Raw genomic sequence first — 26,580 nt, 5'->3', positions numbered from 1 at the left:
TTTGGGTTTAACTGTGTGGTCACGTAGGCACAATACATAGAAAAAAAAAGGCAGTGTGCTCCATGGTTACTCTCTCAGGTGGGCATTAGCATATCATAATCTCTTGGACCAATACCAATAACTTTCTGCATTCGACTTATACGACTGACATTATAAAATACCAGAAATTATATGGTAAAATAATGTCTCAACTTATGCGCGGGAGAACTTATCCACAAGTATATACGGTACTTAAACAATGCAGGATGCAGACACCCAGCTGTTTAAATGCAGTGCAGTAATTTCCAATATTAATGTTGTGTGGACACTTGATTGCTTCATTGATTGGGTGGGTGGGGAATTTTATTTAAATTCCCCCCTTGGTGATTTCAGCCCTAAAAACTATATACAAAATTTTTTGATAGATAGATAGATAGATAGATAGATAGATAGATAGATAGATAGATAGATAGATAGATAGATAGATACTTTATTAATCCCAATGGGAAATTCACATTCTTCAGCAGCAGCATACTGATACAATAAATAATATTAAATTAAAGAATGATAATAATACAGGTGAAAAAAACAGACAATAATTGGATAGTCTTTTTGGTCTCACCCCCTCTGATGGTGTCACCCAGTGAGGTCTGCACTCTCTTAGTGATGCCAATGCTTCCAAAATCTTTTTTGTCATAAACATATATCAGAATCATTGAAGTAATATTTCCTGGTGCCAAAACTTCTGCCATGTCAAAGTGTTGGTCATTCAGTATGTTTTAAGGGTTTTGTTGTATGCTTTTGAACTATTCCCTTTTGAGCCCCAAACTTCAAGCTCAGACAGAGAATTTTTTTATTTATAAAAAAAAAATGGTTCACTTTAGAATGCAATCTCCTATAGATAATTAATGTACACTAGGAATGTGAAAAAATAACTGACTTTGAAAAATATAGAATGTAATATGTTGGCTGGGTCCATAGGCATCTCTAGATGTTTATATCATCAGCTGATCAGTCATTGACACTTTAGCCTTCCACCAAAAACACAAGTCTAACCCTCCTTTAGCATTTGTGTTAAAGACTTCTAACCTTCAAATATATAACATCAAATATTTGGAGTAACAGGTGGATTAGCCAGTCATTGTAATAGGTAATAAGCAGGAAGTTTTTCTTCTTTTTTGTTCCTTTTTTATATTACTACACTAACCTGCATCATTCTCACTTTTTAAACAATAGCATGTATGATGTAGATCAGCAATTATTAATTTCACATAGGATACATTTCTCTTGCATCAATTACAATGAATATTTAGCCATGCCTTTAACTTCCCCCTGCTAAAATGCTCCATAATATCATTGGTTAAACAACAACAATTTAAACATAATCTAATAATTTAAACATATGTCAGATACTGTAAATCCTGCAGAAATGTTTTTGTATTTTATGATTTTAGCAGAGATGGGACTAAGTCATATACATATGCAAGTCCTAACTTTCAAATTTCAATTCAAGTTTTAAATTATATTGGTTACATTCAAGCGAGTCACGCTGGGTCACTGAATTTAATCAAGCAAGTTAAGAAAAGTCATAGTTGAGAAGACTTGAGTAATAGACTTCTCAGAGAAAACTACTCTTAAAAAGAAGAAATAATTGGTTTATTTTAAAGTAATTGGCATTTGTACTATCATTTATTCAGAGTATCCTTATAAGTGCACTTGTCTAAAACACACCGTATTTAAAGAAAATATCAAAAGGCTATCCCACTCCATAATAATGCAGATACATAATCTACTTTATTTTAAAGTAACTTGTTGGCATCATTTTGCATATTTATAAATCAACACAATATTTTAGCAATATCCCAGTAGTAGGCTACATTTAAGTCAGCTCAACCAACATTACGATCAACTCTAGTAAACAAAAGTATTGACAAATATCAAAGGTAGTTTTAAAAAATAAAAGATGAAAAAAAGTGCAGTTCGTAATGTCTGTCTAGGATCAAGCAACATTGTAATGACATACTAGCTGTAGCCTTTACTGTATACTTTGACAGTTTTTAGCTTGTATAATGTTTGATTTTATAAGCAATATTTTCTCAACACCCATAAAATAAATTATAATTGCCACATTACAATGAAACAGCACAAGGATTGAGAGTGTGAGCTCTCCACACTGACATGCAGCCAATGAGTTAACGAGTTAAAGCAATCTTAACTTCATTAGTCTAAGCATCTAAATATCTTAGCAATATAAACATTGTCTAATACATGTTGATCTTGACTCAGCCAATCTGGAAAAATCTTTGAGCTACAGAAGAGGGCTGCAGCATCAACCATAACAGCAGCCTTGCATAGCACTTAGGAGGCAACACTGATGGGACATTGGTGTAAAATAATGCACTTACAATGCTAACTGCAGCATTGTTTTGTGCTGTCTGGTTGGGGCACAGATCCTCACTTGGATCGCAGTTCACAGACATGGGATGAACAAATGGAGTTTGTGTTGCACTCGCACACCATTTGGCAAGTGTGTGACTTGAATTGGCGTGGGAGAGTGTGGATCTCGGTTAGAGAGGGGTAGCATTAAACGTTACCAATTAAGGTGACACATGGTCAAAGAGACAGGCAGAAGTTGTACAATAGTTGATACAATAACAGATCAGTCACTGTATTTGGGGACAGGTTCCTAGCAAGTGTGTCTTTATGAAGTTTGAAATGACAAAGTTTAAAGATGTTGCTGTTGTGTTGGTAATTTTTGACCTAAAGTAAAACAAGTATGTTTGATATGCTTCCATTTAAAATTAAATACAAATGAGATCAATTATAATTGCTTACGTTGTCCTCCTGAAGTCTTTTTGAAGTGTTGGATATTCAGGCATTTTTCTGATGTCTTCCCAGTCTTTATCTGGCAAAACAATATAATTATCATAAACTTGACATAAAAGTCACAATTATTGCAGCGTTAAAGAGGACTAATAAAAGATAGATGGATTGTTGGTATAACTAAAAGAATGCTGAAATCAAAAAGAATGATGAAACTTTAAGCAAATAGCATACATTATTGTAAATCATGTCAGTCTTTTTTACATATAAAGATTAAAAAAAAAAAACAACAAAATTAAAGACAAGAAAATGCATTTTAGTTGCATCCAAATAAACAAGAACACAATGCACATAGACACATTACAACTTTTACACAATTCAAAGATACGCATAATTTTTAAACTTCTAAATTCATCAGTATGGTTTTACCAAGACACGTTTACCATACTTATGAAACCACTTTTCACCTCTAGAAATTTTACAACCTTCACTGTTTTTTTATTGTTTAAAAGCTCTATGACCCTGGTGAGAAATTAATTTCTGCAATGATATGTGTAGATATGTGTACAGTGTTGTCCCTAGCGTCTTTTAGCCGGGCGCGGGGAGAGGCGCGGAGTGGGATATTGTTGATCACTCAATTCTGAACAAGCTAATAGCGGGGACGAGGCAGACCGGAGTTCACAAGCAAAGAGTATGGGGAGGTGGATGGGCGAGAGGGGGCTGTACATGCTAATAGTGGGGACAGAGCGGCAGTTCACAAGCAAAGAGGATGTGGAGGTGGGCGGGCGAGAGGAGGACTGATAAAATAAAAAAAAAAGACTAGTGGAACCAGCCTGTCAGATATCAGAAAAAGGGCAACAGGAAGTGACATCTCTGTTCTCCGTGTCAGTGCAGACTGTGTAGTGCTGCTATACGTACAGATGTACTCTTCGTGTTCAGTACATAGCAAACCAATATATATATATATATATATATATATATATATATATATATATATATATATATATATATATATATATATATATATATATATATATATACAGTTGTTTAAGCATTAGGTGTGTTCTGTGTGCAAAAATCCTTGTAGCACTCACTGTGGTTCCTGTTAAAGTGACTCCCTCTGCCGTTTTTATATTTGCTCACACTGAGGGTGTTGTTAAAGTGACCCCACACACTGTTTCCTGAGGAAAAGTTTTTTTTTCTGCATTACTGAGGGTTTTGTTAAAGTGACCCCATCTGCCGTTCTTATATTTTCTCATATTTGGACCTGTGTCCATATTGCAAAAAGTGTGCAGAAACCCTTGCAGCACACACAGTTTTGTCACTGAATTGCTGAGGGTTTTGTAAAAGTGACCATCTGCCATTCCTTTTTTTGTTCATATCTTGCTCTGCCGTAGTGCAAGTGTGCATTGAATATCCAATAGGGTCCCACTTTCCCACTCAAAAGTCTTATTCATAGGTACTTTTAATTTTTTCCAAACGTTTTACCAACATGAGTAAAAAAAGTGTTCAGAAAACAACACTGCTCAGTTATTTCAGAAATGAGACGCCACAAACTAATGAAGGTGCGGCGTCAACTCCTGATGTGGCAATTTCAGACAAAAACATTGTAGAGGCTGGTACATCATGGGAAATCTCTTCAGCACACGCTCTGCCAATTAATAAATCTAAGCACCGCTTATCCGGCATAAACAATGGTTTAAAGATTTTCATTGGCTAATGGTCAAAGAAAATGATATATGGTGCTCATTGTGCATGAAATATTCAAACAAACACCCCCCAAGGAGGGAGTTACCTTGGGTAAATGTGCTATGCACAAGAATTCGAAAAGAAACTTGCTGGACCATGAAAAAAGTAAAACGCACATTGAGTCTTCTGCTGACCTTTTAGGAAGCGTGTACTAGAGCAAACTGGAATTGGTCAAATTGAAAGATCTCTATCTGTGTTAAATAACTTACAGAGAGATGCCTTTGGATCTTTAAGATCCATGTATTGGTTGGCAAAATATGAGTTGCCACATACAACGTTGTTTAAAAAGCTGTTGGAACGCTGTAAAGAAATGGGTTGTTCCTTTTTACAACATCTCAATGTTGGTAAAAATGCACATTACTCCTCTGAAAGAATAATGCAAGAGCTGCTGGATGTCTTAGCATCAGAAATAAAGTCTAACATACTGAAAAATATACACGCTGAAAATTTTTTCAGTATTCTGTGTGATGAAACCACAGACATCTCAGTTGTAAAACAATTAATTATTTACATTAAATATGTTTGCCAGGTCAGAATTAGTTTTGTATCAACCCGAAATATGATTGATGGGAAAGCGGAGACTATAACCAACACACCGAGTGAGACTATGGGTCTCTCTAGGATTGAAAACTGCTAATCTGGTTGGACTAGGGTCAGATGGAGTGGCTGTTATGACTGGGAAACAGAAAGGTGTGGCAAAACTGCTTAAAGATAAAACATCTGGGGCATAACACCGTGCGTAGAACTCACACTATAACATGGCGTAAGCACAAAAGAGGGAATGTGCGTATGCACAGAAAAATCCAGATGCAGGAATCTGTACGTACGCAAACTTCCATGTTCTTCCGCTACATAAATTCCGATCAGTGTGAAAAGTAACGCACGTGCACGCGCCTTCTGTCTCGCCCCAACTCCTCCCAGAATTACGCCTCTTTGAATGATTAATAAAGTATCTATCTATCTATCTATCTATCTATCTATGCAAATCAATATAAATAGCCCTTAAGCTCAGCCTTCTGTGAAAAAGCAATGGGAAAAGCACAGGGGAAAATATAAGAATTTCAGCGAATACCAAATGGAGGCAAAGGAAAAACTTACTATTTGTTGGTTTAAACAGTGGTATAATCAACAAAATGAAGTTGATCAAGTGACAGAGTGTCGGAGAAACTCGAAAGCTCAAGTTCACAAAGTCGCACAGTGCCCGAAATAAAAAAGAAATCACATATCAAAGTCGGCATGAAAAGGAAAGTCGTAGCCCACCATCTGAGTTTCATATGAAAGCTTATTAGGGTACAGACAAAAAAAATAGGCACACAGTGGGAAAAAAGCACAAAATGTCAAGTTTAATCTCGAAATTTCCACTTTAATCACATAGTTTATTTTGCCATTAAAGTAGAACATCATAAACTTCATCTTAAAATCGTTTAATTTACTTGTTTCTTAAATCCCATTGTAACTAAAGTAGCACATTAAATGCTTTGTTCGGTATTTGATCTTCTATGTGCTCTGTGTGTGAATCACTACCTGCTTCTTAAACGGGCTTTCTTTTACTCCGACAGGACACAGAATCCATTACATTCGTGATATTACAGCTCTCTGAATAATTAAAATACTGAGATGTATACGTGATATCTTTTTCATGATGATAGGAGTTAAAGCATGTTATTAAACATGGGAACACGGTGGCGCAGCGCTTGTTCAAGTCTCACGCAAGAGGCTTGCTGCGCCATGCGCGACCTTCGATGAAATAATTTATTGCAGCAGTACTGTCTCTTTCAAACGTACTAACCTCCAATTCCTGTCCTTACTTTTCTTTCTCCAAATACCCACTCTCCACACAATCAGCTCTGTAATAGCCGTGAAGCCATCTTTAAGCTTAGAACGCCAATTCTTCAAAACTTTAAAGGAACATTGAAATATCTTCGTAGTACATGTTTAATTATTCTATCCTTCTATCCTTCCAGTGTCGCGTCAGTGTCGCAGGAACAATCCATGAACTAGTTAGCGCTGCGGCACCGTGTCCTCACATGTTTAATTATTAACAAAACAGATTATTTAAATGAAGTTAAAGTTTTATCTGTATAATATAATCAACATATTTTGCTGCATTTCATCTTAAAAATGATATCATCATCATATGTAAATACGCACTTTATAAAGTGGCGCAGGTTGTGCAATATTATAACTATATCCCAAGTTTACAGTGAGGTGATTGTACTTATAAGTCCAAACAGTTCTACAAGGAGCACTTGATGGACTGATTTAGTGCGTTTATAGTTCTTGGGATGAAACTTTTTCTAAACTGCAAAGTCCGTACAGGAAAGTCTGTGAAACCTTTTGCCATGGCTCAGGCAGCATCTGCTTCATGCTGTATACCGATAATTCTCTTTCCGATCAGCTGCTGCTGTGATTCCCCACTCAGATACAGTGATATAAATACTCAGAGTGGTGCAGTGAGAGTAATATGGAAAAAGATTATCTGCTGTGGCAACCCTTAACGGGAGCAGCTGAAAGAGGAAGAAGATGCATTGAGAGTAACAACGCTAAAGCAGTTATGGTATTTGGAATACTATGGCTATTCCCTGGCCCATTATATTGCTGCAGGTTAATTACAATCAGATGCATTACACTAATAAACAATATGCAGTTAGTTTCAGTGTATTGTATTTATAAAGCCGCGTCAGGAATGTGGATCTAAGAAAGAAAGGTTGACCACACAGGAACAGTAGCACTGCTTTGACGCTGGGTGCCGCCAGTCTGCAAAACCGAGCGGAGAAATTGCGTACGCCAGGGCATGAGGTACCGTGGAAAAGTGAATGGCTTTACACCAAGTTTAGGTTTTATACATCGCAATTTGAGCGTGGAAACGTTCATACGCAACATTTCTGTGCGTACGCACCGTTTATACATGAGGCCCCTGGACTCTTGGTCAACTGCCACTGTGTAAACCACCGATTGACCCTTGCAAGTGCCCAAGCAGCAGCTGCTGTACCTTATTTAACAAAACTGAACAACATCTTAAGGCAGCTGTTCTATTTCTTCCAAAATTCTTCAGTTAGGATGGCTGGTTTAACAGAAATCCAAAATATTCTGAACATTCCCCAGATTGAGCTGAAAATGGCCAGTGACACTAGATGGCTGTCTCATGACTCTGCAGTACAGTCACTACGACTGTGTATGAGGAGTGTCATAGCTGAGGCCACTGAACAAAATAACATAGTGATGTAATGTCATTCAAAACTGTAATACATGATAAATACAGCTGTCAAGCACCTAGATTCAAGATTTCCTGACATGCCAATTATTTCCAGCTTTTCAACAGTTTTCAATGCAGAAACTCACGATTCCTGTGAGTCTGCTGAAATTCTTTTCGATCATTACTCCAAAAATGGTAGCCCTCCAATTTTAAAATATTAAAGTAGCAGGCAAGAATGGACAGTTGCGTCAAAAATGATAAGAAGTCAATCATACAAAGACTTCAGTCCAAAACAGATTTTACTAAAAATGGCAATGACATCTGAGTCGTTTCCAAATGTGGTCAAACTAGCTCATGTTGGGCTTGTGATCCCAGTGAGCACAGCTGAATGTGAAAGGGGGTTTTCTGCCCTTAAAAGGATCAAGGCATGTTTGAGAAATCGCATGAATCAAAGCATGCAAAATAATCTCATGCTGATCTCCTTGGAAGGCCCAGATCCTGGGACTTTGATTATGGGAAAACTGCAGACAACTGGGCTTCTTGGAAAAAAAGAATATTTAACTGAAGACACCTTCTGCATATGCAAATTGGCTTTGAAGAATATTTTAAAATTTTTCTTCATTAGGTTTCCCATACTTTTTTTTACCCATTCTTTTCACTTTTCTTCCCAACAGCAACAATACTTGTGCCTCTTGGTTTATGTCATAACAATTGTTATTTAAAATTTTTGTTAGGGTTGCAGGATCCTGAATTGGATACTTCTTAAATTGAATAAAAATATTCTGACACAAGTGTCAAACCTTAAAAAAGGAAGTCATATTGAGCATTGGAAAATAATTAATAATAATTAACTAATAAAAATAGTGCACATTTAATTTTCCCCACCACCAAATTTCCCTGTCCTGCCCCAACCGGCTACTTTTTCATGCCACCTGGCTGGAAAAAATTTCTGGGGAGAACACTGGTGTAGATAGGCAACTATCCTCACTGATTCACTGCAGGCAAGCTATGTGTGTGATAGGTGTCTATCATCAGATGCAACAGATTTCCAGTTTTCTTATCATTATCCTCTGAAACACACATATAAAGATACCCAAAATAGCTCCAATAATTTTAGCTGTTTGTCTGGTAATCTGCTACAGTATTTTTAAATTTGCATTTGTCAGGCCACTACACTATTCAATGGAACTGAACATGGGAAAAGGGTTGATCATGCTGCAATAAAGCACAACACTCATAGTGTTACTGTGAAAAAGTAACTACTGATTGAATATGTGCCTCGCAGTTAGGAGACCCGGGTTCGCTTCCCGGGTCCACCCTGCGTGGAGTTTGCATGTTCTCCCTGTGTCTGCGTGGGTTTCCTCCGGGCGTTCCGGTTTCCTCCCACGGTCCAAAGACATGCAGGTTAGGCGGATTGGTGATTCTAAATTGGCCCTAGTGTGTGCTTGGTGTGTGGGTGTGTTTGTGTATGTCCTGCGGTGGGTTGGCACCCTGCCCGGGATTGGTTCCCTGCCTTGTGCCCTGTGTTGGCTTGGATTGGCTCCAGCAGACCCCCGTGACCCTGTGTTCGGATTCAGCGGGTTGGAAAATGGATGGATGGATGGATGATTGAATATGGAATATACATTTTGTATCAATATTCAGATTTAGTTTATTATTATTAATGAGAATTTCTAGATATAATCAGTCTCTTTTTCTACTGCCTCTCAAAAATCAATAATTGTTGACCTAATAGATTTTTTCCTTCAAAAGTCTGACATTTCTTTCTTTAATTAGTTTGTCTTACTAAGCCATTCGCTTGACTTAAGTAATGGTTTCCATCCTCACCAGATTTGTATTCTATCACCATAGTATCATTGGCATATTTGATAATAACACACTGATCTTTGTTGTGTCTAATGTCACTGGTATAAAATTTATATAGGAGGGTTTCTTTAACTATTTAATTGGAGGATCCAAATAAGAAAACTGGTACCATACTGGGACCCAGGAAGAATATGTTTACTACTAAGAGAGCAGAGTAATAAGCATACAAATAGCAATGACTGTATTTAAAAAAAAATCAGTGAAAGTTTGTTTCTATTCAAACATATTTATTACATGAATATTACAAAAGGTGAAAAACAAAAGTATTGTTAATAAAATACAAATTACCATTCAAAATAGAAACATATTCATGAGCTACATCACTAACAGTATACTGTAAATGATTAGTGCATGATTTATTAAACACCAGAGAAATAACTTCTCTATAACAGGGCCAGTGTGAGGATATGATGATTATTGAAAGGACAGTATCAACAGTCACCTAACTCAGTTAAATGATTCATGATGCTAGTGCATTATAAAGATTCAGCATAAACTCCTTTGACATGTATTCAACACATTGTGTCATATAACCTAACATTTTGTTAGCCTTCACTGTATGGAAGTTGATTGTGACAAGTCCAATACAGCTCCTAAATCTATCTCATAAATAGTACTTAAATTGTCAGACCTTCCATTCTTCATACTAATATAACAATTTTACTTCCTTCTTGTAATACTTTACATTTACTTAAATAAAATTTCATCTTCCACAAATCTGCTCAAGCCTTCTATAATGATTCAACACATTCTAGATTATCTGCCAATCCACCTAGCTTGGTATCATCTGAACACTTACCCAGCTTGTTGTTTATATTCCTAATCAAACCATTTTATATATAAAATATCTGCAACCCTAGAACTGAGGGTCACCACTCTCAACAATTCCCGAATCTGATAAGGTTCCTCACACTATATACTTCTGCTCCCAGTATTTCAGCCAATTGTGTATCTATCCACACACTAAATTCTAAACTCCCACTTCTTTTAGTATGATGTCTTATCAAATATTTTCTGAAAATCAAGCTAAATAATATCATATGCAGGTGCAAAAGCTGAGTGGTGTAGCCATGTTATTCCTTAAAACTCTATGCACTATTGGTATTTTATATGGGCAATAGGATAAATCTTGATGAAGAATATGGCAAACAGTTCAGTCTAAAATGTTTAATGCTACTGACTGACACCGTATTGAATGCAAATGGCTCACCCATTTGATACTTTTTGGTGTTCTTACAATTCTCAGTGATCCAACAAACACATCCTTCATATAGCTAGTAGACTAAAGTTTGTCGAATCACTTTAGAATTGTGTTATTAGAAGAAATTCTTCCTCATTAAGTCATGCTAATCTTGCAACTCTATTACATTTAGATATGCTATAATGGTGAACCTGCAATGAGGCACTGATCAATTGTCCATGGCCACTGAAACTACATTTATCATACAACACTGCCACAGCACTATACTGTATATACACCCACCCTATTCAGTCACCTCCACAATACCCCAAAAATTGTTTCATTCTTGTGCCATATCAGTTATTTTCATTTCGACATTTCAATCTAGTGCTGTGGTCACCTTACCACACAAGCTTGTTGTGTCATTCCCTCCTTCCTCCCTCCCTTTCTTATATGTATCTGTGCTGTCAGTTATCTCACTTTGATTGAATTATAGGATGTGAGAAGGGTGGTAGTGTCATGGGGGAATGTTTATTATATTTTCATACAATAGAAATGAAAGTTCTCTGTGATGCTTCAACAGCATAGTTTAAAGTAAATGCTATAAGCTGTCTCAGATTGCATATTACCAGAATAAATAGCACACCAAATAGAGGGTGATACATTATTTGCCAGAGGATTTGTGCTTTGATGACATTGTCTAATTTTATATACAATCAATTTGCTTTCTATCAGAAACATGTCTGCAACCCTGTTTTAGAAATACTGGAATAAAGTAAAGGAGTATGAACACAACTTTAAAAAGCCCCTGTATTTGAAAGACATACTTTGAAAAACTGTTCTGTATTAAATCTGTAAATTAAAAAAACCCATAACCTATATTGTAATATATGGATTTACATTCATATTATTCAAATTCTCAATCAATATGATGAGATGAATGCATGTTACTAAACACTGAAGACAATCCAGAAAAATTGTTCTGATATACTGTATGAACTTGGCTTATCAAAAAAGACCAAATATTATATAAGATAAGCAGTGTGTCCTCCAGCTTAATTGTTTGGAGAGAAAGTATATTGGGGGTTGCGTGAATGGTGTTAAAGAGTAAATGAAAAATTGGAAAGGGCTATTTGGAGCCTTCCTGAAAAGCCAACAGGCTCAACTGCTCTTATTGGTTAAGATATGGCAAAAAGATATCTGCACTTCATCTTTACAGAACTCCATCATAACACAGTTTCTCATATTTTTTAAAAAAGCATCCTCATTGCTTATTAATTTTGAAACTGTATTCACTGATTTCAAATCAAGTTAATTAAGTTAATTAGTGAACAGGTCACAGTCCTTGTTTGTTAAAAAGGTCACCCAAAAAGGACCTTTAGGACCTTTTTTTACAGGAAAAAATAGGAAAAAAAATATAGAAAATTCAGCAGGCATTTTACAGTATATTTCAGAAATTACAAAAAATAAAAAAGCAAAATTATGTCAAATAATCAAAATATGACAGTCATGGCATAACTGGTCTCTGACCTGTGGTATTGTACCAAATCTGTGGAAACAATCAATCATTACCCCTGTATCTAAGGTTTCTAGGCCAAGCTGTTTAAATGATTACAGACCAGTGGCACTTACATCTATTCCAATGAAATGCTTTGAACACTTGGTGAAAAACATTTTAATGACAGAGACAAAGTCTTTTCAAGACAACAATCAATTTGCTTATTGTGCAAACAGAAGTGTGGAAGATGCTCTGCTTGTTATCTTACATCAAATCTATACCTTTCTTGATCAGCCTGGTTCATATGTCAGAGCACTATTTTTGGATTTTTCTTCAGCGTTCAATACTATACAGCCTCATATACTGATTGGGAAATTAAACAGTATGAATGTAAACCCATTTATCACACTATGGATTCAGAACTTTCTTTTAAATCGTTCACAGACAGTTAAAGTTCAGGACACTTTTTCAAAAGCTCTTCATTCAAACACAGGAAGTCCACAGGGGTGAGTCTTATCACCATTACTGTTTACTCTGTACACAAGTGACCTGAGACAGAACAATGACCACTGCTCCATTATTAAGTATGCGGATGACACCATGATCATAGGATGCATATCTGGGGAGGATGAAAGCCACTATCTAAATCAAGTGGACTGTATGGTAAACTAGTGCAATAAAAACTCTCTCACTCTGAATGTAAAAAAGACCAAAGAAATGATATTTGATTTTAAGAGACAGAAATCTGTATGTTCACCTATTGTAGTTCTGGGAGAGGAGGTAGAAATAGTGAATGAATATAAATACTTAGGAACTTAGATAGATAGATAGATAGATAGATAGATAGATAGATAGATAGATAGATAGATAGATAGATAGATAGATAGATAGATAGATAGATAGATACTTTATTAATCCCAATGAGAAATTCACATTCTTCAGCAGCAGCATACTGATACAATAAATAATATTAAATTAAAGAATGATAATAATGCAGGTGAAAAACAGACAATAACTATGTATAATGTTAAATATTAACGTTTACCCCCCCGGATGGAATTAAAGAGTCGCATAGTTTGGGGGAGGAACGATCTCCTCAATCTGTCTGTGGAGCAGGACAGTGACAGCAGTCTGTCGCTGAAGCTGCTCTTCTGTCTGGAGATGATACTATTTAGTGGATGCAGTGGATTCTCCATAATTGATAAGAGCCTGCTGAGCGCCCTTCGCTCTGCCACAGATGTTAAACTGTCCAGCTCCATGCCAACAATAGAGCCTGCCTTCCTCACCAGTTTGTCCAGGCATGAGGCGTCTTTCCTCTTAATGCTGCCTCCCCAGCACACCACTGCGTAGAAGAGGGCGCTCGCCACAACTGTTTGATAGAACATCTGCAGCATCTTATTGTTATTATTATTATTATTATTATATATTATATATTATTATATTACATATTATATATATATTATTATTATTACCTAGATAACAATCTTAACTGGAATACAAATACAAAAAAATTATTTTCTAAATGCAACCAGCGCTTATTTCTCCTCCATAAACTCAAACTATTTAAAGTAGACAAGGACCTCATGTTGTCCTTCTATCGTAGTATGATCCAGTCCGTGATCACTTTCAGTTTCATTGCCTGGTTTAATAGTCTGACAAACCAAAACTCAAAAAAGCTCCAGCAGATTACGAAGTATGCAGCTAAAGTTATTGGGGCTGATGTAGATGATTTGACTAGTGTGTGTCAGAGGGCAATGTTAAAGAAACTGGAAATCATCTCAACTGATGACAGACATCCATTACATGTAGAACTAAACTTCAGTAAATCAGGAAGGATAGTTGCTTTGAAAACCCACACAAATCGCTCCACAAACTCCTTTCTTCCTAGTGACATACGACTTTTCAATAAGAAATATCGGAGATAATGTTTAAGGTTTTGATATATATCCTGTTACTTTTTTTTTTTTTTTGGTATAAATATGTTTTATCTAACTGCCTTACCTTAACCTTTCTTATTTCTATTTGTCTGTTTTATTTCATTCTGTCTGTTACCTGTTATTAGATGCAACTGAGAAGGCAAATTTCATGTTTTCCTGTGTAAACATGACTAAATAAAGAAACCTAACATAACCTAACCTAATAATAAAACTGTAAAATCTAATGTAACATTCGAACGACATCACATCGCAAACATAATAATTCAGTACAACATGAATTTAAAAGAAAAAAAAAAGAACGAAAACCAAAAGCAATACATTTTTTTGTAAATTCACCTTTCACAGAGGAATTGGCTCTATGAAAAAACACTTCGATTTGCAAAATCGAACTGAAGTTTGCTTGTTCAGAAATTGAATATCCATAGACAACCTATCAGAAGACACATGCACTGCAATGAATAATGTGAAGTCAAAACAGGCTATGGCTTCCCACAACCCTGGATAGGAATAAGAGGATATGGTAAAACTGATTCAACTGTATGCTACATTCTGCATTATAATATAAAGGAAAAATATTACTCTGAATAGTTTTACCATGAAGAGTTTTCCATATTCCTTTAAAATAAGCTTTTGCTATTTGATTACCACAAGAGTAATGTTGTGCTTATATACAAAACACATGCAAAAAATAAGAAGTATAAGCACTTTAAATTTTCATAATTTAAATTATTCTAACTTAATACAGAAGTAAATATTTTGACATGAAGGCAATTAGTTTGTTCAAATATATTTTGTAAATAGTATTATATATAAAAAAAATCACATTCTTTTCAATAATGTAGATTTGTTATTTTTGCAATATTTATTTAATACAAATATTAAAAAGGCAAAAATATTCAGAATTTGCCAGACAATTAAAACTTTTTCCCCCAAAATGTATGTCTTAAGTTAACACTGCTCTTCTTTGTTAATTTTATCAAATCTGTCAGAAGGGATTGGACAGGAAAATCCTTGTTTGGACATTTAATGCATTAGAACTGTCTGCTGAAAAACATCAGTAATGAACCATTAACTTAAAATTTGAGTCACTAGATCTCATTTGTTAAAACACTAGTCACGTTTTGCTTAGACCTGTATGAATATTCATGTTCACATGCACAACATGTAAGGGTTATTTAAAGATGTTTTTACACCGAGTTTGTTGAGAACAGTTTATTCAAACCCTGGTGTGATTTCCCAGAAAGTCCAGTTGATTAGGTTGATGTGAACACACCCATTATACTCTGGTTCAGTCAAAATAACCAGACACAGACCCTTTGGAAAGGGTAGTCTCAGTGCAGTACCAAGTGAACCATGGAGGGACTGCCATGAGGTATGAGTGTGATCTGACACTTGATTAATATAACTCTCAATGCGATCACTTTTTAGGAGTGATTTGGATATGCACACTAACTTTGACACACAGTAAATGTCAATCAAGCATTCCAAAATGAACATTATTAACAAATATTTACAAAGGTTAAGAAAGTACATGGGCGGCACGGTGGCACAGTGGGTAGCGCTGCTGCCTCTCAGTTGGGAGACCTGGGGACCCGGGTTCACTTCCCGGGTCCTCCCTGCGTGGAGTTTGCATGTTCTCCCCGTGTCTGCGTGGGTTTCCTCTGGGCGCTCCGGTTTCCTCCCACAGTCCAAAGACATGCAGGTTAGGTGGATTGGCATTTCTAAATTGGCCCTAGTGTGTGCTTGGTGAGTGGGTGTGTTTGTGTGCGTCCTGCGGTGGGTTGGCACCCTGCCCGGGATTGGTTCCTGCCTTGTGCCCTGTGTTGGCTGGGATTGGCTCCAGCAGACCCTCGTGACCCTGTGTTCGGATTCAACGGGTTGGAAAATGGATGGATGAAGAAAGTACATGTGTGCTTTAAGATAAACTGAGGCTACCTATGTTTGGTGGTAAAAGGAGACTTAAAATGCAACATGATACAGTTAAATGAAACTCACGTGAAGCACATCAGTGTGTGTCCCTCAATAGAGCTTGCCCTCTTTTGTTCACTCTCTTATTTGAAAATTGTCCTTTTTATAGTAATGCCTAATTTAAAATAGTCTTGCAGTTGTTTAATATTGGGAATTTTGCTCAAAGAGTTGTGTTTGGTAAACAAGCAAAATAATTATGGATAACGCAATGTTGCGCAAGCACAACTGTTATCGACCCTCCATGATATATATATATATATATATATATATATATATATATATATATATATATATATATATATATATAGAAAGGTATGCCCAACAAGACACTGGCATACTGACCTGCTGCGGAATGAATCAGGTACAGAATGAGAGAATGAAAATTTTAGACTTGCTTTACAAAGTTGGGAAAACATCATCTCTAGCATTTAAAAATGTCAGAGGAAATGGAGGAAAATAAAAATCTTCTGCAGCTTCATGAGCTGAAAATGGTGACAAATAATTAATATTTGTTTACCTGCTGGAAATCCCATGACACTGAAAATTCTATCCAACTGATCATGATGAAAGGGGTTGCTTGTTTTGATGTCTTCTTGGCGACAGTGAAATATTGGCTCTGAAGTGAGTAGCTCTGCAAAAATGCAACCAATTGCCCAAATATCTGTATAAAGAAAAGGGAAACAAATACTAAAAATTGTATGTATGAGAATTGGTTTAAAAATACATCTCTCAAACATTTCAGTAAAAGAAGAATCATTTAAAGCATGCAAATGTAAAGAGATTATTGTGCTTTCAAAGCCATTTTATCCAAAAGAAAAAAGAAATAATCAGATAATGTGAATAATTCACATCCTACACAGTATAGGCTCTCATTCAGTAAAAATGTCACTAACAGCTAACTGATAGGCCATTAGTTTTAATGTTATCTGCAGAAGTAACAATTGTAAACAGCAGTGCTATAGAAATCCTCCACAGCAAGTGTTACACCCTTTTCAGTGGATCTTCAAAGAAAACCAGATAGGAACACCACCACACTACAGCAGACAATTATCACTAGAATTACCAAAACCTACGTAAAAAACTTGTAAACCCAGCCCAGGTGTGGGGCAGACTGACTGGCAGGATGACACCGGACCTCTTGCTGCATCCAAACGATGCCATCTTTCGTCTTTACACCTGGTGCAGCTGCATTGTTCTTATATGTGAGTGGATGTTTCTTGCAGGGAGGGCTTCTGTTCTCTTTCCCCGTTGTAGAACGCTCATCCTCATCTGAGTTCACCCCTATTATAGAACGTCTTTATTTGAAAACAGCAGTGTCAGATCAGGGGGAGCGTGAACATGACTGAGAGAATAAAACTGAATAATAAAAAAATAAATTAAAAATGCTAACCTTTACAAGTACCATACATTTACATCAACTGTATGTTTTTATTGTATAACAGTAACAATAAGAGCAGCTCACTACTCAAAACGTTTATTTTGGTACATGGCAAGGCTCAAACCCGCGACTCGTTGATTATGAGTCAGCAGTTCTTACCACTGTACTACCAAAGAAGTTGTGATAATGCAATACACTAACTCGATTTCTTTTTCTTTGGTTATAGTCTTGAATAAAAGCACACTTGTTCTGTTATATTTGTATAAGTATTTTTGTGAAAGTGCTTATTTGATATTTGGACTTCAGTCGTCACATGTACACTTCATGTCAAAATTTTATCGTTAATACTAAAACAAGAAAAATGTTTCTTTTAGGTATGTGTTCAACATTACTTGCATTTCCTGTCATCCTACACTTACATAGATCTTTGTAGACACAGAACACACATGAAATGCATGTGTTCTAAATAACGATATATTATTTACCCTATGCGGCACGGTGGCACAGTGGGTAGTGCTGCTGCCTCGTAGTTAGGAGACCCGGGTTCGCTTCCTGGATCCTCCCTGCGTGGAGTTTGCATATTCTCCCTGTGTCACTGTGGGTTTCCTCCGGGTGCTCTGGTTTCCTCCCACAGTTTAAAGACATGCAGGTTAGGTGCACTGCCGATTCTAAATTGTCCCTAGTGTGTGCTTGGTGTGAGTGTGTGTGTGTGCACGCGCGCCCTGCAGTGGGCTGGCACCCTGCCCGGGGTTTGTTTCCTGCCTTGCGCCCTGTGTTGGCTGGGATTGGCTCCAGCAGACCCCCGTGACCTTGTAGTTAGGATATAGCAGGTTGGGTAATGGATGGATGGATGGATATTTACCCTATACAGCTCTAGGTACCTCATTCCCAGAAAAACAAGGCTTGAGTTTTTTGCCCTTCCTGCAGCGGTGGGCAGGGGATGGGATAGCAGGCTGCTTGCTGCTTGTGCTTATCGACACATTTACAACACAAAAGACGCTGACGGAGAGGTGCGAACAGATTTAAGGTGGGCTGGGTTTAAACGTTTTTTGGTAGGCTTTGTTAATTATAGTATTAAACAAAATGAAAATTCTCCATACTAATATATACAAATTGTGATTTTCATCAGTAGAAATCCTGCTGTCTTTAATCATTATTCTCTATTTTATTTTTGGTAACAATAATAAATTTGGTACTTTGACAAGAACTGCATTAAAGAAAGATCATTGCTGTTACTATGAAAATCTAAAATTTAATTATGGCATTTTTGCATTTTTCTTTCCATGTTATACAACAAAGGGATATTAATAGTTTTTACATTTACCTCTTTTAAGAGTATACAGCATTTAATGATCTGATGCAACAAAATCAGATATTTTCAAAGCATCAGGACACCAAGAAAAATTAACGTCAGCTCAGTCACTGTGTGTGAGAAGTTTGCACATTCCCTCTATCTCTTTTTCAGAGAGTGTCCTTCTACAACCCAAACACCTCAGAGTTTAATTAACTGGTCTGTAAGTTACTGTAGATGGTGGCTAAATGAGTGAGTGTGCGCTAATGAATGGCTGCCACATTTAAAGCCAGCACTGGAATTACATCCATTTCTGTTGAGAGATGCTCTGGCACAACATGACTCAGAAACAGAATGAGCAGGCTCAATATAATTTGACAGATATAGCTTTTCTAGACTTTTCAGAAAACCTAGAGTCTTCAAATGCTATAGAACTGTGATCAAAGCAAAACACCCGTTTTTCCAGATGCAACTATCTAAATTTGCTCTAAAAAGATGAACAATGTCATAAACATCTGCAGGGTGGAGGTGGAGAAAAGAATTGCCGCCATTCCCCAACTCCAGACACCAAGTTAAATTTCTTTTCATTACTCTTGTCTGTACTATAAAGGGTTTGGAGTCACCATGTTGTGACTAAATTGAAAATTGAAATTAAATTGAAAATTGCCCTACTGCATACAGGCACATCAGTTACATTGTTTGTTTTACTGCTTAGGACTATTAGGCTGGTGTCACACTGCACGACTAAGTTGGAGAGCAAAACAGTTGGCAAAATTTATAATCTGACAGACACCTTCAGAGGAAACAGAACTAGAAATCACTTTATATGACTCCCCAATGACTTTTCAGCAAAGTTACAAGCATACCTTTATCTCAACAGAGTCGACAGCTATCTTTGAAGCAGTGTACTGTATGACAACATCCTATCTTCACTAACTACAGGATCACCTTGCAGCAGCATATCATCGAGATCTCAGCACAGATTAACTTTTTTTAAGCCTAAACCTGGCCATATCATTGTAGTCAGTGGAGCACTATTCTAAATTAAAAGAATCTATTTTTTTCCTCAATTTATTTTATCTGTAGAGTTAAGAGAAATACCAAAGTTAGTTAGCAATTGTGTGTCATTTGTCTGATATACCCAACATCCAGGAGTGCACTGTAGCAAGGTGATGTTTAGTTTTAAATGCTTTTAGAGCCTATTGATTTTGTTAAAAAAGTGAGGAGGTTAAAATGTGCACCTGTAAAACCCCTTGCATTGATGCAGTTTCATTCACACATAAAATACAAGCAAGGGCTACAAGCAGACATGGGTCAAAATGCCAGGAAAGTTGATGATGTGATGATGCAGTGGATTGCAAATGTGAAAGGGGAAATTTGGCAGCAGTGTTAAAAAAGTTAACCTGGCAACTTTCCTGTAATTATGCTTGAAAACAGCTTAAATGTGTGTGGCTATGCTATGGAGAAACATCTGTTGTAAATCCAATTTGCATTTTATAATCAAGAAATTGGATGTTATTTAGAGTTTAATTTCAATTATTGCAGTTTTATGATAAAGAGATATACTGTTTTTTAATATCTTATTCATATTAGTACAATTGGTCTCTATCAATATCCCTTAATTTTGTGTATTACAAAAAATAACTATCAATTTGAAAAAAATTCCTACAGACATCCATAAACTCTAAAACCGCATATAAAGATTTACAGCTGACTAATCTGAGAGGGTGCACTTACACATCCAATTTATTTGGCTCTCTTGTCTATGACAACGAGTTAATATCCAAGAATACAATGTAAACTGTGCATTTCACATTGTATTCAGCTCATGTGTATTTTTATTTGAAAAGAAGACTTGCTGTATCATTTACAAACTGTGTATTTAAGCACTTTGGCAGTTGATGGATGTCCTTTTGGACAGCAGGGGGCACTTGTGCACCATACTTAAAACATGTAACACGAACAGTGCACTTTATTATAAAAAAAAACCAAAAGTTAATTATTGGGTTTTTTGCATTAAGTACTGTATATATTGTTGATTCTGGTTTGAAGTCATAGCAAACAGGGCCAAATGAATGTCCGTGTTAACTTTCTTCAAGTTCTAGGGCAGGATACAGTCTTTTGATAATTCACTGTAAAACGGTAACTAGATACACTAGTATCCCTGAAGCCTATGAAAAAACCCGTAACCCCGGGCCACCATAAATCCTTTCACACCTCTCCATTAATATGTTTTGTTTTGTAAATGTGTCGATCAGCACAAGCAGCAAGCAGCCTACTAACCGATGCAGCTCAAGTCGCAGAGAAGATTTTCAGAGCTAAAGTCTGTTTATCTGGGTGTGAGGTGCCTGGAATTGTAGAGGGCAAATAATATATCGTCATTTGGAATACATACACTTCATGTGTGTTCTGTGTCTACAACAATCTATGTAAATGTAGGATGACAAGAAATGTGAGAAATGCTGAACACATAACTAAAAAAGAAATGTTTTCATATTTTAGTAATAACTGACAAAATGTAGACATGAAGTGTATAATGTGTGAAGACTGAAGTACAAATATCAAATAAACACTTTCACAAAAGGTACAAGTGTAACAAAACAAGTGCACTTTTATTCAAGAATATAACTCTAGAAAAAGAAATCGGGTTAGGATACGACACTGACATGACTGCTTGTGTGGCGTAGCAGTAGAAACTGCTGACTCGTAATCAAGAGGTTCCCGGTATGATTCCGGTAGTGAGCTGCCCTTATTGTTATTATTATAGAATAAAAACATACATTTGATTTGAGTCTGTAACAACTGGTGTAAAGTTATGGTACAGTGGAACCTCGGTTCACAAACGTCTCGGTACACGTACAAATCGGTTTACGACCAAAAAGTTTGCCAAACTTTTGCCTCAGTTCACGACCACACACTCGGTATACGAACAAGCCAGTTTCCCTTTCGGTTTGTACATGTTCAGTCTCTCCCTGTGCATTTCCTGTGCAGCGAGCAAGAGAGAGAGAGCGAGAGAGCACAACACACACAGGCAGCGCGAGAGAGAGAGAGAGCACACACACAGGCAACGTGAGAGAGAGACAGACGCACACACACAGGCAGCGCGCGAGAGAGAGACAGACGGTTGGTAGCGCTATAGCGCAAACTATTGCAGTGTTAGTTTTCTCTGTTGTTCAAGGTTTTCACTTCTGTTTATAGCGATCGGTTCATAGCGTGCATTGTTGCAATGTTACTTTTCTTGGTGGTTTATTAAATTACGGATTTTTTCAAATGTTCATTTTTTCCCCTGTGCTTAAAACTCATTAAAAAAAAAAGTGTTTTTAGCCAGCGGTTGGTATCGCTATAGCGCAAACTATTGCAGTGTTAGTTTTCTCTGTTGTTCAAGGTTTTCTCAGTGTTATTCAATGTTTTTACATTTAGTTTACTATTACGCTGTGCATTCTATGGTTTAATTAACTATATTTGTCCTTAAAAACTTAAAAAAAATATATATATTTACATACAGTTCGTATGGTCTGGAACGGATTAATTGTATTTACATACAATCCTATGGGGGAAATTGCTTCGGTTCATGACAAAATCGGTTTACGACCAGAGTTATTCAATTTTATTCTCTCAGTCACGTTCAAGCTCCCCCAATCTGACACTGCTAGTTTTCAAATAAAGATGTGCTATAACAGAGGTGATCTCAGATGAGGATGAGGCTTCTACATCGGAGAAAGAGAACAGAAGCCCTCCCAGCAAAAAAACGTCAACTCACACATAAGAACAACACAGCTGCACCAGGTGTAAAGGTGAAAGATGGCACCATTTGGATGCAGCAACAGGTCGGGCATCATCCTGCAAGTCAGTCTGCTCCACACGTGTCCTTCAAAGGAAAAGCAGGGCTTACAGAGCTCGCAAAAGTATCGTGCAAAGTCCTGTTTGTGATTATGTTTTGTGATGGTCTTTATATGAAATACATTTATATGTTACTTATAAAAACTCCACTTCGAATGTTATTTACCTATTTACTTTGATTTACTTATCTACCTACAGCATAAAGTCACAAATATACCGCAGAGCTTCCTGTGTTTGATCGACACAGGCATTCAGACAAAGTACCTGTGCAATGCCACTCCTTAATTAGGAAATGATCCTAGTCGTCCCACGGGAGAGACTTTCTGAGACTGTGGTCATAAAGCTGTTTCTGGACAATGGCAGAACCGTAACAGTTGTGTAAAGTGCGACAGGAGCTACCAACTGTTGCTAAAGTCACTTCTTTTTTTTTTTAATATTTTTATTTTATTAATTTTCATTGTAATCATTCCATACAAACAGATCAATTTATAACCCAACAAATTTGAAGACTAATCAAACCCCACCCCTGAGAAGGAGAGCTTAGCTAAAGGAAAATTGCTTAAGGCTTTTTAATAAGGCAACATTAAACAAAAGAAAGGGAGAAGTAAATATCTATGTAAATAAGAGATGGAGAAGGGAGTTAAATGAGATAATAGTTATTTCTCTTATTCTAAAATAATATTGATTAAATCCTGCCATGTTCTGAAAAAATTTTGTACAGATCCTCTAACTGAAAATTGGATTTTTTCCAATTTCAAATAATATAAAACATCGGTTTCCCACTGACTTATAAGAGGAGAATTAGGATTCTTCCAATTTAACAAAATAAGTCTGCGTGCCAAAAGTGTAGTGAATGCAATCACCGTTTGCTTGTCCTTCTCCAATTGAAGTCCATCTGGAAGAACACCGAACACAGCTGTTAATGGGTTAGGAGGGATTGTGATACCAAGGCTGTCTGAGAGGCACTTAAAAATTTTTGTCCAAAATGATGTTAGTTTGGTGCAGGCCCAAAACATGTGACCCAGTGAGGCAGGAGCTTGGTTGCAGCGCTCGCAGGTTGGATCCTGCCCTGGAAACATTTTGGACAGTTTTAAGCGAGACAGATGGGCTCGATATATAATTTTTAGTTGAATAATTCTATGCTTTTCGCATATAGAACTCGAGTGAATTCTCTGCTTTGCTACCTTCCACTCCTTTTCTGATATATTGATTAAGAGATCTCCTTCCCAATGTCCTCTTGGATCTTTGAAAGGTAGGGACTCTAATAAGATTTTATATATTGCGGAAATAGTGTTTGTTTTCTCGAAATTGAGCAGTATTTTTTCCAGCATTGTGGAGGGTGCAAGGTGGGGGAAATCGGGCAATTTCTGTTTAACAAAATTTCTAATTTGAAGATAGTAAAAGAAATGTGTAGCTGGGAGGTTGACTTTTGAACGTAATTGTTCAAAAGATGTAAATATGTTGTCTATATAAAGATCTCTGAGCATTTTAATCCCAAAACTTTTCCAGGTATTAAAAACTGGATATACTTGCGAAGGTTGAAAGTGGTGGTTCTCTTGCAGAGGTGCCACTGATAAAAGATTTTCCATCTTAAAATGCTTTCTAATTTGGTTCCATATTCTGAGTGAGTAAAGCACAATTGGGTTATTAGTATATTTGCGATAACTTTCATTTATTGGAGAGCAGAGCAGGGAATATAAAGAAATACTACAGGATTTTACTTCTATTGCGGACCAAGCCTGTGTATGTTCATTTATTTGTGTCCAGGTTTTTATGGCTTGTATGTTTGCTGCCCAGTAATAAAACTGAAAATTAGGTAAAGCCATGCCACCTTCTGCCTGAGGTCTTTGTAGGGTCGCTCTTCGGATACGCGGGTGTTTTGAGTTCCAAATGAATGAAGTTATTATTGAATCTAACTGTTTAAAAAACGATTTATTGATATATATTGTAATGTTTTGAAATAAAAAGAGAAGTTTAGGAAGGATATTCATCTTAACAATGTTAATTCTTCCGGCTAGAGTGAGATGAAGGGTTGACCATCTATGTAAGTCTTGCTTAATTTTTTCCATACAGACGCCAAAATTTTGTTGATAAAGAGCTTTATGTTTACTTGTGATATTTACCCCTAGGTATTTAAACTGATCTGCTATGGTAAAAGGTAGGGTGTCTAATCTAATATTATATGGTTGTAAATTCACTGGAAAGAGTATACTTTTATTCAGATTAATTCTAAGACCAGATATGTTTTGAAATTCTGTTAGTGCTGTTAAAACAGCGGGGACAGTGTTTTCTGGGTCTGATATATATAAGACCATATCATCTGCATATAGAGAAATTTTCTGGTCCAGTCCTTCTCTGACAATCCCCTTTATCTGATAAGAATTTCGGCAGTGAACCGCCAGTGGTTCAATAGCGATTGCAAACAACAGTGGCGACAAGGGACATCCTTGTCTGGTACCACGTTCTAGTTTAAAGTAGTCTGAGCAAATGTTATTAATACAAACTGAAGCTTCTGGATTGGTATACAGTAGTTTGATCCAAGCACAAATATTCGGGCCAAACCCAAATTTCTCCAATGCAGTGAAAAGGTAATTCCATTCAATCATATGAAATGCTAAAGTCACTTCTGTACACAAGTACTATGTCAGCATGCCGTGTCGATTAAACATGTCAAATGTGTCATCTGCTGAGTTGTTTTATGTCTCATTATTTTTGGTAAGGTGATTGAGAAAAATAAGCAAGTAAGGGTTCTGAATCTAAAACACAAATCATTAAATTCATGGAAACACAAATATGCTCATCAGAAGTAGTAAGTGGTTGTTGTATTTTTTACAAAAGAAGTGCTATATTATGACAATCTAACATATTATTAACACTTACTCTGATTCACTGAAACCAAAAATAAGAAATTTAAAAGTCTGTTCAATCAGAAATTAAATCAATCTCATATAAATCAGAAACAAAAAAAGTGTGTCATCAAAAACCTTCACTCAAAACAGAGAGCTAATTGTTAATAAGAAAGCAGCCCACTGTGTTATACCACGCCTTTATTAATTAAAACAATAGGGCTTTTCTTGGGTGAGGGTTGAATCTTGTTTTTCTTTCTGCTTTGAATGTCAATTTTACTTTTGTAAAAGGTTTTATCTGTTACGTTATTAACATTTGATTGAGTGAATTCTATGCCACTGGAATGTTCTGCTTTTTGAAAATAAAATGAAAATTTAATACACAACAATATAACTTTAGCAGTGACACTACACAACATCAAGGAGTATCAAATTCTAAAGCTATGGACAGTTCCATGCAAAGAAATTTAGATTTTGTTATTTTTAGGGTTATATATAATGTATCACTTTCCTACAGAGTTATGGAGGGTGCATCCGGACTCTTTGAATTAAGCAGAGTTAGACATGCTAAAATGGAGCATAGTAATTAATGATCAGAGGCAAAACTCATCTAAAATAACTTCAAACTCTGCTATAAAAGGATTTGCAATAATCATAAACCATACTCTATTGAAGGGATACGAAAAACTTTTTCCCCAAAAGGATTTTGACTTTGGATAATCTCAAAACATACAATATGCCAAGTGAGGCTGGAGCTATTTTGCATTATTCACAACTTGGGCCCAATCGCTGATATATTTTAGATAATTTGAATTTGGAGAGGTGTATCCAGTGTGTGATTTTCAGCCAAATTACAGCATAATGAAGAATGAGTGTTGTGAATTATTGAACCTTCCCTGAGATACTGGGAGAGAACTCTATTTCACTGTCCAAAGGTTATGTAGTATTGTGACAATAACTGATAAAGTCTGTAAATGCTGCCAATATACTATATTTCTGAGGTTAGGTTGGGTAAGATAGACGTTGTTA

General features: G+C 36.4%; 1 protein-coding gene across 1 annotated transcript in view; it reads right to left on the bottom strand.

Moving 5' to 3' along the window:
• Positions 1 to 26,580, bottom strand: part of cdk19 (cyclin-dependent kinase 19) — a 278,819-nt gene that overhangs the window by 43,734 nt on the left and 208,505 nt on the right. The window contains exons 7-8 of the mRNA XM_028797596.2: positions 16,714 to 16,857; positions 2,815 to 2,884 (exon numbers count right to left, since the gene is read on the bottom strand). Of these exons, the coding sequence (XP_028653429.2) occupies positions 2,815 to 2,884; positions 16,714 to 16,857 (214 nt within the window). The remainder of the gene's footprint in view (positions 1 to 2,814; positions 2,885 to 16,713; positions 16,858 to 26,580) is intronic.

This window comes from Erpetoichthys calabaricus, chromosome 3 (assembly GCF_900747795.2).
Source record: "Erpetoichthys calabaricus chromosome 3, fErpCal1.3, whole genome shotgun sequence".
In the NCBI taxonomy this organism is placed as follows: Eukaryota; Metazoa; Chordata; class Cladistia; order Polypteriformes; family Polypteridae; genus Erpetoichthys; species Erpetoichthys calabaricus.
This window is presented reverse-complemented; position numbering and strand designations above follow the sequence as displayed.